Source organism: Elephas maximus, chromosome 19 (genome assembly GCF_024166365.1).
Source record: "Elephas maximus indicus isolate mEleMax1 chromosome 19, mEleMax1 primary haplotype, whole genome shotgun sequence".
Taxonomy (NCBI): Eukaryota; Metazoa; Chordata; class Mammalia; order Proboscidea; family Elephantidae; genus Elephas; species Elephas maximus.
In genome coordinates, this window is record NC_064837.1 from 48622538 (window position 1) to 48637498 (window position 14961).

A 14961-nucleotide genomic window follows, 5' to 3' on the forward strand; every position below is an offset into this window, starting at 1 on the left:
AGGTCAGAGTGATGCACTTTGAAGGAAGAAAGGGCCAAGAGCCAAGGAAGGCAGGCAGCCTCTAGAGGCTTAGAAAAGGCAAGGAAATCAGATTCTCCCCTAAAACCTCCAGAAGGAACACAATTCTGCTGACACTTTGGTTTTAGTCCATAAAACACATCTCAGACTCTGACCTCCAGAACTCTAATAAACTTGTGTTGTATTAAGCTACCAAATTTGGGATAACTTGTTACAGCAGCAGAGCCCTGGTGGTGCAGTGGTTAAGTGTTTAACTGCTAACCAAAAGGTCAGCAGTTCCAATCTACTAGCCATTCTTTGGAAACCTATGGGGCAGTTCTACTCTGTCTTTATAGGGTTGTTATGAGTTGGAATTGATTGGAAGGCAATGAGTTCTGAGTTCTTCACACAAGGCCGTGGTTCCTCTGCAGTTATGGTCACCTTTCCCAGAGGGAAGCCACAGCCCTCACCTGGCTCCTGTCACACAGCCCACTCCTCCTCCATCCCTTCAGTTTCCCCCTGCTGCTCCCTGGCATGTTCCCATCCCTTGCTGCTCCTGGCCACACCTTTGCTAAAGTTCATTCAGTTAACCCTGAGAGCCCATCCATATCCTGGGAGGCCGTGTGGATGCAAGTGTAGCTGAAAAGTTTACTTGGATGGTCAGCTGAGCCACAGTGTGCCTGGGGCACATGTCTGTCTTAGACGGTGACCCCCATGGGGGCTACAGAAGGCTCACAGCATTCCCCTCCATCCCCAGACACAGGGACAGGAAGAAGGGCCTCAGCAACAGAGGGAGTGGGAGGGGGCAGGAAGCAGGGGGAGGAAAGCAGCCAGATCAACAGCCCAGTCCTCCAGGGGTTCTCTGGGCCCCCTCCCCAGCACACCCACATAGTGAGAAGTCCCAGGCCACATTTCTCTTTCTGCCCGTCCGTTCCTGGGGAGCACAGGGCAGGCGTGGCACCGCACCCTGGCTTCCTCCTTCTGGCAGGGCCGTCTCCCCACCTGGAATTCTAGTGCCTGGTGCCGCTAGGCCCTGCCTGCCTGGATCTCCTTCCCCTTCATACCTCCGAGTCTGCACCATGAGTGACTCAGCCTACTCCCTCCCACCCCGCCCTGACCTGACCTTGAAACCAGATGTGCCCACCAGACATGGCCTTCTCAGCTCCATCTCTGCACTGGATCCTGCAGCCTGAGCAATGCCTGCTCCACGCTCTGCACCCCCAGAGTCCAGGGCAGCTCACCCTGACTCAGGGAGGAAGAGCAGGGCTCTGAGGGTCCCAGCTGGGCCTCTAGGGAGGTGATTGCTGAGGATTGGGGCCCAGTGATCCCACATTTACCACAATGGATGCCCTAGACCAGCCACTCTGCTTCTCTGTGCAGCCACTGTTTCCATTCTTTACAACAACCTTTCAAGGGAGATTACCACCCATTGTACAGATAAGGAAACTGAGGTTCAGAGAGGTTAAGTAACTTGCCTAAGGCCACTCAGGCAGGTAGTAGTGCAGTAGGCTCCAAAGCCCCCTTGCCTTCTGCTATAGCACACCTTCCCAAACTCAGAAGAACCCCCAAGTTGTATAGGAAAGGGTAGTGGATTTACAGATGAAAGTTTGAGATGGAGTCCCGGCTCGGTCTTTTATCAGTTGCTGGCCTTAGGCAGTCCCTCAGCTTCTGTGGAACTGTTTCCCAGTCTGTATAACAGGAACAATGACCCCTGTCCTGCCCACCCCACAGAGCCATGCAGAGGCTCAAAGAGAAGAGGCAGAGTCTGGAAAGTGTGGTTTGGTGGAGGGGGCTGTGGGTGGGTCTGAGGGCCTGGCATCTGAGCCCAGGAGAGAGGCAGGTGGTGGCCACTTTGGAGCCAGGGAAAGCTGCTGGTCACAGTCCCCCTCTCCCCGCTTTGCAAGCTCCGGGGGCCAGTTGCAGTTCCCTTTGTCCTCAGCTCTCTGTTACCGTGGAGGAGTCTCCCGGGGCCTGACTAACTCAGTAGCACAGCGCCCCCTGGAGGCCACACAGGCACTCACCACACCGATGCTAGGCAGGCTCCTTCCTCCTGCCCCACCCCCTCTTTCTGCACCCCTTACCCTATCAACCTCAACCGACAAAGCTGAGAGGAGCTAAAGGGTCAGAAGGAGCCTTCTGGGCAAAGGCAGGCCTTACATTCGAGGTTGCGCCCTGCCTTCCCCAGACACCAAAGGCGCAGTGAGCTGAGAGTGGTACAAGAGAAAGAGCCCGGGAAGGCTAGAAGTCCAAAGACCTGAATTCTACTTGTGTGGCCCCTAGGCCTGTACCTCCCTCTCTAGATAACAAAGGAGTGGAGAAGGTGATCTCTCTACGGAAAGGCACCTTTCCTTCCCGGTGTAAAATTGTAGGTTACATGAAACTCAATTTCCTCGTGTATAAAATGGCCACAAGGGGCCGCTGTAGCCACACTGTGAAGGAAGCTGCTGGAAGCTGCTGGAAGCTGCTGGAAACCGCCCACGCATTCCCACCTACACTGCCTGGCCCCATTAGGCCCCTGTGGGCCCTCAGCTCAGCCTCCTGGGGCCAATTACCAGACCTGCTATAATCACAGCATAACTCAGATGTTTAAAAATTTCCTAGAGTATGATGGTCCCCTCAACTCACCACTCTATGAAGGCGGGGCAGAAGAAGTACTAAGTGGGATCCTTGGGAGAACAAGCTATAGACAGTTGGGCAAACTAGGACCATCTATCAAATGAGACCTAAATCCTAAATCCTCTACAAGGGCCTGCGGCAGGGTGCCTAAAGGAAATCGTATCAACTTGGGAGTCCAAAGCAAGTGGGCCCAAAGCCAGACTCTGTACATCCGCACCAGCCGTTTGTCCTTAGACAAGTCACTAGCCCTCTCTGAACCTCAGTTTCTTAAATTGTCCTCAACTCCCTCCTGCTGTGGAGGAGGCACCCAGGGCCCAGCCAATTCTGTGGCACGGTACCACCTGAAGGCTGCTTTGGGGCTCCCCACCCTACTACCAGTCGAACTGTTTCCTCGTCCTGTCCCACCCCTTTTCTGCACCCCTGACCTTATCAGCCCCATGGGTAAAGCTGAGAGGAGCCGAAGGGTCAGAGGGAGCTTCTGTGGGCAAGGGCAGATGGCTTTATTACATTCTGGGAGCCCTCCACCAAGCTCCTCCCCCTCCCATCATTCCTCTACAGAGACAGGAAGTGTGAGCGCAGGCTCTTAGCCGCCTCTGAGATCACTAGAAATTTAACATGAGGAGGTTCCACAGCCTGAACACACACGCCTTCAGTGGGTCCCACGTCCCCACCATTTTCAAAACCGTTCATGATTCAGCCCTGTCTGCCATTCCACCTTCAGCCCTCTTCACCCTCCCCTCCCACCGCTCCAAATTTCTTTCCATTTCTAAAATGTGCCAGGCTTGCTCTCACCTCCAGGCCTCAGCATATGCTCTCCCACCACCCATTCCACCATCAGCACCTTCACTTTCATCCTATCCCACCCACTTCTCCTTAGCCCCTTCCCTGACCCTCCCCCAAGCCCAAATTAAGTGTCCCTGCTAGGAGCTCCCTGGCCGATATACCTCCTCCATCGCAGCCCTTGGCTCACTGACAGAGGTTTCTGTTTACCTGTGTCCTCTGTGGGCAGTGAGGTCCTTGGGGACAGGGGCCATGTGCTCACTGAATATTCGTTGGCTGCATGAATGACCTGAGAAAGGGCTAAGGGCCCAGTGTAGCATTACAGGTGGGGGCAGCTTCCTGGAAAGCCCTCTTCTTTTCCTCTACCCTTAGTCCCATTGACTGACTTCATCACACAGGGTTTCATATGTAGACTCTGAACAACCTTGTTAATTTCCTTAAAGTCTTCCCTGAGTGTGCCAAAATTTTCCTCTGAAAACCCCAAAGTATCTCAGGTATAGCCAAGAAGGGAAGGGAAAGGAAGAGAAAGGAAGGCAAGGGAAGGAAACCAACGAAAGGGACAGGGGAGTTTTATTTTGTTAGTGTTTGAGACTAAGAGAGAGCTAGAACACTGTTCCCTGTAGCCGAGGGGAACTGTGACATCAGAGAGAGATATGAGAGGCCCTGCAGAAAAGTTAAAGCTTGTGAATGCAGGTTATTTGGGTTTTTTTTTTTTTTTTTTCTTGAGACTGATGAGTTTCATAATCATAAATCAGTAGAGCCAGAGGGTCCTTCACCGTCGTCCCTATTCCTTCATCAATCTGCTTGAGCATGTTAGTATAGCTAGTTCCTGCCCATCAGAACCGCCTGTATTGCTGGGCAGTCTTCTTGGCTCAAGGGAGGAGCCTTGTCTGGCCAGATGAGATGTTGCAAAGAGGACCTGCTTTGGAGCCAGGCCAACCTCAGCCTCAAATCCAGGGCCTGTCACTTATAAACTATGTCGTGGAACCTCTCTAGGTCTCAGGGTCCTGAGACAGCAAGACTTTGCTCAAATTGCTGTGGTGAGAATTAATAATGTGAATATCTAATGTGCTTGGGACAGTGCCTGGGCCCTAGCAGAAGCTTAACTAATTTAGGTCATCATTAAGCTTTGTATCTTTGTTATTAACAATATGGTCTTGTAGCATACGTTGCAAAACGGGAAGGCATCCAGCTCAGGTGCACAATATAGGTGACTGTGAAGCTATCAGTGTGATGAACTCACCCAGCATTTGTTGGGACAATGACAAGGCCCTGCCCTGATCAGTTGCTGGGAGTCTGGGCTGGAATGGGAGATAAATAGGGGAATTTTCCCTACCACTCCCCATGCTCAGCTTCTGCAGACCAGAATAGAGACACAATTCTATTTCCCCTTGTTCCTTTCTGCCCTGGGCCTGGAGTTTCTCAGACACTCTGAGAGGACATGTGTCCATTGGTCAGTGGGGGGTCCCCACCCTCTTAGAAGTTCCCTGCCCAGATCGGGGAAGTGGGTCAGGAGTCCAGCTCCCTGGCCTCCCTGGCAGTATCAGAGATCACCAGTATCATGGACTCAGCAACATACCTTGCATTCAAACGGATCATGGAATTGCGGGGTGCTGTAACTCCATCTTGGAAACTCACAAAGCACTTTAAGAAAACAAAGACTCCCAAAAAGTCCTGCAAATAGAGCTATTTGGATTGTTTACTTCCATGTGTCCCACTGAATTTGATCATGAGAGTTTTGTTGAGGATTATTTTCTACATAGTCACATCCCAGGGAACATACATCAGAAAATCCAGAGACCCTAAGAATTCAGGAAGGGCCTCCAGTTAGGAACTCTTACGAAGGGGATATTTTGAGCAAACCTTCTCCCTCACTTTTTGCACCTCGACATGACTATTTGCTGTGGATTTTGAGTTTTGTTTCTTTTGTGTTCACTCGAGGCTTCCATTAAGGCCTGACAGAAGATCTCTTGGAAAATTCCAGCCTGGCTTAGTCATGTCATGCTGAGGGCAACAGAGAGACGGAGTTTGGTTTTGTTCATGTTTGGGCCTGAGAGAAGGGAGAATGGCATGGTCTTGAGGCTGAGGGGCTTCCCAAAGAGAATTTCCAGAGCTTTTCTGCTCATGGAAGGTATTCATCTCTTCACTCAGTAGATTCTCCATGGTTGTTTTAGGTGGCATGGGGCAATGAGGGTAGACTTGGGAATTAAAACAATCCAGATTCTCCATCACCTCTCTGAGCCTCTGTCTCCGATCTGTGAGGCTGGGCGTTTATAGGAAATGAAGTGAATGACTTACGTCAAGGCCTATGGCAGTCCTGGCACAGAAGGAGTCCAGCTGCAATAATGTTGAGGATGTGGTGGAAGCGGAGGATGGCGGTGGCAATGATGATCACAGTTGCTATCAATGGAGCACACTCATCAGGCATAGAGTGCTCAGCTGGGGAGGCGAGACCTGCACTAGTGAAGGAGTGCGATGGGAACACACGGAGATCTGTAGAAGCAGTGATGTGGTCCAGCCCTCGTGGTTACTCAGAGAAGATGGATGGTGAGAGTTTGACAAGTGACGCTCCCTAACTCTATTGCAGCTTTCGTAGACCAGAATGGATACCACTCTCCAAACTGTCTTCTACGGATTTATCCAGAATACAGATGGTGGGCAGTTCTGCCAAGAGGGTTTGGTCCCCATCATAAGACTAGAAGAAGGTAAATATGGGGAGGATATGGACTTAATGGTGACCTTGAGGATATGGTCCAGTGACCTCGCTGAGCAAGTATTCTATGACTTACCTCCTCCCCCACAAACCCACCCTTATCTCTTAGCAGCCCCTCCTCACCCTCTGCCCAACAGCCCTGGGAAACATTTTCCAACTTCTCAATTACAGACGCAGTTCCTCCTGCCCAGAACACCCACCTTCCCCAGCACACACGCCACACTTCACCAAACATCACCCAGATAAACCCAACCCATCCTTCAGGTCTGAATGTTTCCTGACTTCTAAGACTCAGTTAGGCACTCTTGCTTGTGCCCCCTAAATCCCAGGATGGAGCACATCACATTGTATTATGGTTGCTGTTACTTGTCTTCTCCCCATAAGACTCTTTGAGGCAGAGCTTTGTCTGGGTCACTCCTGCAGCCCCAGTAACTAGTGCAGAACAGGCCCTCAATGAGCATGTGTTAAATGAAGGTGTCAAAGACTTGATAAAATGAGGCAGGGGCAAATCCGGAGCTTGGAGAAGCCAATCTTCCTCTCCACCGGTACTCCACCTTTGGATCTCAAACTTGACACTTTATTAAGGGTTTTGTGCTGGGTTTGTGTTTTCTTGATTGACTTCCCCTGAGGTCTTCCTCTATCATGACAAAATTTCCTTCTGACAATCCCCAACATGTCTTAGTCATGCTGAGGGGAACAGATGAAAGAAATCATGTTTGATTGTATTTGGCCTTGGTTCAGGTGGCAGCTGTATGTCCCAAGGCTGAGGGTGCTGATGGCAGCAAAGATTGTTAAGACACTCTTGGGCAGGGAGAAAGCTCAGGAAGATTCGTGAGACCACCAAGATACATGAGACCAGACCAGACTCAGATAGCCTTGGTACAGAGAGGTTCTTAGGGACTGTGTAGTCCAATGCCCTTATTCCTTTAGTCATTCACCCCTTCATTCCTTTAACAAGCTCGTACTGAGTGCCTTTGGGGTGGGGGAGGGACTTAGGCTAGAGATCGCAGAGATTGCTGTTAGCTATTTGTATAGTTTTTTATCATTGCTCTCCTCTGCTCGTCGGAAACCCATCTCCGATCTTAGAGTGTGCTAAAAATAATTAGAGGCCAGATAGGCAGTGCTAGGAGGGCAAGATTTGGAGCCAGGCCAACCTTGGAGTGCACGATTTAGGCAAGTTCCTTCCCTTCTCTGAGTCTGTTTCCTCATCTGTAAATGGAAGCAACAACATCTAGGTCACGTAGTTGTTTGAGAAATAAACAAGATGACACATGGACGTCCCTGCCCCATGCCTGCCATAGGAAGCCTCATCAACCACCAAGACCTGGTCAGGGGACCCCTGCACCCCCGGTACCCTTTCATCACTGATTGCAGTCGCTGCACTATTCAGCAATTACCAATTTGCTTATCTGCCTGCAGCACTAGATCGAGAGCCCCATGAGAGCAGAGACCTCATTTCCAACTCCCATCACAGAATATACCAAAAAAACCAAACCAGTTGCCATCAAGTCAATTCTACTCACGACAACCCCAGATCAACACCATAGAATCCACAGAACTGCCTGAATTCCAAGACTAGATCATAAAAACAAAACAGCTTCTTCCTAGCTCTTTCTCTCTCTGGACCTATGGCTTGGGAGCCCTAATCCAGCAGGTAAGAAGTACAGATAGTTGGAAGCTGCCATGCTGGAGTGATCACACTGAGAGTCTCCAACAGAGATAGAGATGCCAAGGAGCCAGGAGCCCTAGCTGAGCCAGCCCAGGTAATAGACATGTGAGTAAACCAGACTTCAGACGAGCCACAGTGACATCGAGTAGAGCAGAAGTGAACTGTCTCAGCCAATTCCTGTCAAGATGGCAGATATATAAGCAAAATAAGTGTTGTTTTAAGCCTCTAAGTTTTGGGATGGTTGTCATGCAACTATGGTATCTGGAACATAGGCTGAGGGGGCTGTCTGTCCCTAGCCATGGGAAGGAGTTTGACTCCCAGGCCCAATCAAAATCCTGAGAGAACATTATTGGCTGCTGCCTGTGAAATGTTCCTTACTCTGCCTTGTAGCACTTTATTAGTGCCCATCTTTCTCACCATCTGTGAAATCTTCCAAATCAAAGGCCATGTCATTTTTATCTTGTTTCCCTCTTTAGCTAACATAGAACCAAAAACCAGTTGCCATTGAGTCGATCTGACTTGTGCTGACCTCAAGTGTTTCAGAATAGAACTGTGCTGCACAGGATTTTCAATGGCTGTGATCATTCAGAAGTAAATTACCAGGCCCTTCTTCCAAGGTGCCTCTGGGTGGATTTGAATGATCAACCTTCTAGTTAACAGTCAAGTGCTTAGCCATTTGGGCCACCAAAGGGCTCCATAGTTACTTAGGTGCCGTCGAGTTGGTTCTGACTCATAGCAACCCTATAGGACAGAGTAGAACTGCCCCATAGGGTTTTCAAGGAGTGGCTGGTGATTTTGAACTGCCAACCTTTTGATTAGCAGCCAAGCTCTTAACCACTACGCCACCAGGGTTCCAAGAACTCCATATGATCTGCTAATAGACTATGGTAGATTGTTTGCAAAATATGGCCTCAAGTATTGCTCTCTCTAGATCCGTGCCCCTAGCATGTGACTTTACAGCTCCTCCCAGCAAGAGGAGTCTATTTCCCCTGCTCTTGAATCTGGCCATGTTGTGACTTGTTTTGTCCCGTACAATGCAGCGGAGGTGACTACTCCGAGCCTAAGCCTCAAGAGGCCTCGCACACTTCTGTTCATAATGTTGGAACGCTCGCTCAGGCTAGATGCCTGGAGGATGAAAGTCATGTGGCCCATTCACCCCATTGCCCCAACCTGCATCCAGCTAACCCTCAGAGGCAGAGTCACCCAGTTGCATAAAGTATACGTAGAGGAGCCCGGAACTGCCCAGGTGAGCTCGGTCTAAATTGCCAAATGCAAAATCATGAACTAAATAAATGGCTGCTTTTTTAAGCCACTAAATTGTGGGATGCTTTATTACAAGCAAAAGTGAATAGATAGAAAAGCTAACCAACACTTTTTAAAGTGAATTCGATCGATTCTCCCTTCACTCCATTCTGCCCCTTCTAAATCCTGAAGGACAAATGTCTCAAAGTCCGAGTTCTGCTTTGCAGTGGGAAAGCTTTATTAGGGAGTCAGGATCGGTCACCCCCAGGCCAGACAGGGTGAAGGGAGATCTCCCTGCCCTGAGGCCATCAAAACCAAGCAGAGGAGGGAGCCAATGGGCAGCCAGGGGCATACATGCCAAGCTGGCTCAGTCCCCAACGGCCACCGCGGCTTGTCGCCAGCCAATCCTGATGTTGGAGTGCAATGAGCAGGTTTCATCCAGGCTCTGCCCGTCTGGGGATGCTCAGTGGGGGCTGAGTGGGGAAAGTTTTCAAGAGCTCTAGGATTGTATCTGGTAGCCTGGGAAGAGATGGGAGAGAAGACAGAGTGAGAAGAGAGGACGCAGAGCAGGAGACAGAGGGGCTGGGCCTTGGGAAAAGATGAGGAAACTGGGAGCAAGCAGCCTGGAGCTCAAAGAGCTGGAGAGTCCTGAGATGCAGGGACCTGGGATTTACCCCATATAGTGGACGCCATCCAGGACTTGAATCTCTCCTGCAGCAACCCTGGCAGATGCTCACTCATTTCTAAGGATAAGGACCTATGGGGCAGCCCTGCCACCATTCAACAGCTTTATTAGAAAATTCCTTGGCTATTAAGACAGCCTCTGCCTCGAGATGCTCATTTATGGCCCTGCAGGGCCACTTGGCACACAAAACCACACCAGATACTCTATAGCAGGACAGCTCCCAGGCACCTCAAGACTCTTCTGAGCTAAACATTCCTAGTCATGCCATCCAGCCTTTTACTATAATCTCATATTACATGTTTTATTTTATAAAAATCCAGGTGTAAAAAATTAACTAATTAATTAAAATGACATCTTTAAAAAACCAATGTGCATGTGTGGGGAAATTCTCCGTGACCTACAGATCCCTTTACCTGTGACTCTTCCTTACATTTAGATTATTATGTTCAATATATGCCCCTGTTGGTAGTTGCCAACCAACCATTGGCTAAAATCCCTTTTCCACCTGAACTGTGGCTGATCCAGGTCTCCCCATCCCCATGGTAGTTAAGAGTAGCAGCTGTGGAGCCCCACAGGGCTGAGTTCCTCATTTATGAATTGTACAAACTTGAGTAAGTTATTTATCCTCTCATTTTCCTTCTCTCTAAAATGGAGATAATAACAAAACCTACCTCACATGGTGTTGTAGGGCATACATGAGATAATGCACAATTCCTAAACCATCTCCCAGACTATTAAGACTAGAGTCGTGTGTAGATTTGGGCCTAGCCTCATCCAAGGCTCCATCAAAAATAATGATCAATTCAGAATTGAGGACAGGTCCTATGGCACCTTACTAGAGACCGCCCTAAAATCTAGTTCTATTCAGAACATGTATTCTCCAGAAAGGCTCAAAGATACTCAAAAAGGGGAATACCTTAACTTTTGAGTCGACCTATGCCTCCCCCCACATAACCTAGAGTCGTTCCTTACCTTGTGTATCATCACAGTCACCAGATTTTGAGGAAGAGGACTGGGACTGGAATTACCTTCCGCTTCCTCCTCTGTAGCTGCTACTACTTCCTCCTCCGGATCCACTTCCTCCTCCATAGCTGCCTCCACTTTGACCTCCTGATCCACCATAGTTACCTCCACTTCCTCCTTCATAGCCACCTCCACTTCCTCCTCCAGAGCCACTTCTTCCACCATAGCTGCCTCCACTTCCTCTCCCTTGGCTACCTTCACTTCCTCCCCTGAATCCTTTGCCATGGCTGCCTCCACTTCCACCTCAAGATCCACTTCCACCTCAAGATCCACTTCCTCCTCTACTTCCTCTTCTACTTCCTTTTCCACCTCCAAAACCAATTTGTCCAGTTCCAGAAGATTCACTGCGAAGAAAAGAAATAGGAAAACTAGAGACTGCCCCCCCAACACCCACAGGGATGGATCTAGGTAGATTCAAGACCCAAATATGATTGTTCCTAAGTTTCCCTTCCTGTGAGGCAAAGAACAGAGGCTGGGCTGGCACCTCAGCTGGGAGAGAACAGCCTTCAGATGGGACCTTTGGAACTTTCCTCTCCCTGGAGCAGAGTGGCAGTTGCTTCTTTCAATGTCACCCTCCTCCTTTCCCAAAGCCCAAACACCCTGAGATACCCCTATAGACTGAAGAAACCATCAACCCATCAGACCCTTGTGTAAAGTTGCTTTCCTAAATGCCTTTGTCCAGATGGGCTGAAGTAGCATCAGGGGCCTGGATCTAGGGATTCCACAGTATCCTGGAGTACCTACAAGTCCTCCTGGCCACCCTCAAGGAGGCTGCGGTAGGTCTCAATTTCCTGCTCCAGCCGTGTCTTGGTGCTGAGCATAAGGCTGTATTCCTGGTTCTGGCACTGGATCTCCACCCCAATCTCTGTGAGCTGGGCCTCCAGGTGACTGATCTGCTCCTGGATGTGCTGCAGCTGGCCACCGTAGCGGTTCTTGGCGTCTTCCAAGGTCTTCTCCAGGGCAGATTTCTAGAGAATGGGAGAATACTAAGAGGGGTGTTCTATCGTCGCTCCTCTCCTTCCCTGTGCCCCACCCTGGCAGCAGGCCTGGAGGACTACCAACCATGCTGAGCTGACATTGCAGCTCAATCGCCAACTCTTGGGCACTATGCCGGAGCTGGGTCACCTCCCTGGTATTAGACTCCATCTCTTGGCCACTGATAGTCACCTCCTGCTCAATCTGGGTCATCTGCAAATCCGAAGGCTTGGTTAAGATCAGGCTAGGTCAGAGGTTGTAGTGGGCAAGGTTTTGCCCTACCCACCAGGACTTTCACCTCCAGAGCCAAGGCTGAGCCAAGGTCAAGGCCAAGTTATTCTGAGTGCTGAGTCCCTCCAGGCAGATGCCGGGCTCAGCCTGACATTCTTCCTCAGCAAAGTTGCAAGGTCCTTCATACGTTGTCCCCAAACCACCTTTCTAATCTTATTTCCCCCATCCTGCAAACACACACACGGAGAGAGAGAGGCCCAAGCTTTCACGTGCCAGCCTCTACGCTAGGCACTGGAGAGCCAGGGAGGAAGGGGGCAGGCAACACTACCATCAAGGAACTCACAGTCTACAGTGGGAAGTACACTGTATGTCTCTACTAGGGCCTTATGTCACACAGCATTAGAGTAAGTTGTTCATGCTCCGCTTTTGTTCACATACAGACCTAAGAGACTGTGAGCTTCCCAAGAGCAGCAATCTTATTTGGCTCATCTGAGACACCAGCACTTCACATAAAATCCAGCACCAAGAAGCTACTTAGTAATTATGTTTGTATGGAAAGAATGAATTGGAAGGTGGATGAATGACAGTTGAATTGAGACGTGAAGGAATGGGAGGAGGAAGGGATGAGAGGATGAAAGGATGGAGGATGAAAGGGGGGATAGAAAGGTAGGGGATGGATGGGAGGGTAAAGGATGAAAGGATGGGATGGAGGTGTGGGAGGATGAAGGGATGGGGGATGAAAGGATAGGGTACGGAGTGATAGTGATAGAGAGATAGGGTGGGGATGGAATAATGGAGGGATACAGCCCACACTGCTCACCTGAGTGTCATAGTATTCCTCAATTTCCTTACGGTTGTTAGCAATGATCTGCTCATACTCCTGGTGCATGTCATTAAGGACTTTGGTGAGATCTATGCCAGGAGCAGCATTCATCTCCACACTGACATCCCCAGAGTTCTGCCCAGTCAGCTGGCTCATCTCCTGCAAGGGATGAATGGGATATGAGGTCACGAAAGTGGATCCTTTCTACAACCTTACAACCCTCTCCCTACACTCCCTCCAAGATAAAAAATAGGGGGCTGCATCTCTGAAGCCAAAGCTTAACCCCTGCCATAGGCAGGGCTAAGGAAGAACTGGGAGTGCCCTCCTCAAGAGTAAGAGAGAGGGTGACTCCCCAGGCAGTACTCCACAACTCCCTCTACTGGGGCCTCTGAACTTCTGTCCTCTCCTCCCCAATAAGCCATAAGTAGCCTGATGGTTCTTCTTCATGGCAATCAGCTCCTCCCTCAGATACTCCTACTGCATCTCCGGATCAGACTTCTGAATGGTCGGGTCATCCAGCAGCCTGCGCAGGTCATTGATGTCTGCACCCACTGCTTGCCGCACGCTCTGCTCCGTCTCAAACCTGAAGATGGAATGAGCAAGGGGGCATCAGTCCCTGCAGGGACCTCCTGAGCACTGGAAGTGGGAAAAGGATGGATGGCAGAATAGGGAGAAGGGAGCGGGGTTCACTTCAGCCTGAAGTCATCCAAAGTCGTGCAAGCATTGTCAATGTCCAGGAGAGTTTTGTTGTTGTCCACCGTGGTGTCTACAATCTGAAAAAGAGGAGATGGCATGCCCCTCTGCCATGCCCATTGTTTGAAGGGAAAGAGGCCAGGCAAAGCCATAGGAGGTGAAGATCCACCTAGGAAGATGCTCAAGAGGCAGGAGGCACTTCCAACAGCTGATACTTGGCACAGGCCTTCAGCAAGGATGCTGAACATGGCCTTCATTTATTCATTCCACAAATATTTGAAAGTCTACTACAAATGGAATTGTGGGGTTTAGAGATCAGTGAGATACTGTTTCCCAAGGAGCCCACAGTCAACCACAAAGTCCAAAGTGTCCTAAAAGAGTTCAGGAAAGGAGACATGACTTGTTGCTATGGGAAATCAAAGACTTCAGAGAAGAGGTGGCAACCGAATTGGGCTCTGAAAGATGAGTACGGAACAGAATGTAAAAGCAAGAGGAATGAGTGAAAACAATGAGTAGTCAGACTGTGAGCTCCTCAAGCGCAGAGACCAAGTCTGGCACATCACTATGTCTGCCCAGAGCAACACTGAGTGTACTGCCTCACTAAATGGGGTGGACTGATAAATGAGTGGATGGACAGGTGGGTGGACAAACCGATGGGGTGGGTGGACAAACCGATGGGGTGGATGGACGCGTGGATGGATGGATAAATGATGTGTGGATGAACGTGTGGATGGATGGTTTCCATCCCCAGAGTTCTAGATCCTCCCCATCACTTGAACAGCCAGTATATGTGTCTGAGTCCAAAAAAACTGAAGACATCAAGACAGACTCCTGTGGTAATCCAGGAGAATTAGGAAAGGAGAGATAGGATTGACTTTCTGAGAGAGATTGGAGTTTCCTCCACCTACCTGGTTCTTGAGATCCTCAATGGTATCATAGTAGGAGGAGTAGTCCTTTTGGAAGTTCTTGGGGCCCCGATTATCATACCATTCCTGGATCTTATTCTCCAGAGCAGCGTTGGCCTCCTGCAGCACCTGCACCTTATCTAAGTAGGAGGCCAGTCAGGCATTGAGGCCCTGCATGGTGGACTTCCCATCAGCAGTGAGAATACCACCAACATCGCCCTTAGACCCACCAAAACCTCCTCCAGAGCCACCGCCAAAGCCACCACCAAAGCCCCCAGACGCACCAAACCCTCCAGACCCACCAAAGCCTCCTCCGAAACCTCCACAAAAGCCCCTGGAACCTCCGCCAAAGCTACCAGCACTGAAACCACCCTCAAATTCTCCACCGTAGCTGGAGCCAAACCTGCCGCCACCTCCCCTCCCACAGGCCCCAGAGCTTCTCCCGCCATAGCTACTGGAAGAACTGAACCTGCCCCCTCCTCCCCCACCCCCTGAAGAGCTGAAGCAGCTGAAAGAAGACCTCATGCTGCCCCCACTGCCCCCTCTGCCTCTGCCACCCCCACAGCTGCTGTGGCTCCAGTAGGATGACGAGAACTGTCTGCAGCTCAT

General features: G+C 50.1%; 1 protein-coding gene across 1 annotated transcript; it reads right to left on the reverse strand.

Annotated features, from left to right (window-relative positions):
• Window positions 1-9451: 9451 nt before the first annotated feature.
• Window positions 9452-14961, reverse strand: KRT9 (keratin 9). The gene is given in 8 exon segments (XM_049861364.1): window positions 9452-9536; window positions 10731-11069; window positions 11470-11693; window positions 11788-11913; window positions 12752-12913; window positions 13184-13337; window positions 13445-13527; window positions 14356-14961. Coding segments are annotated over 8 exon segments (1779 nt in total).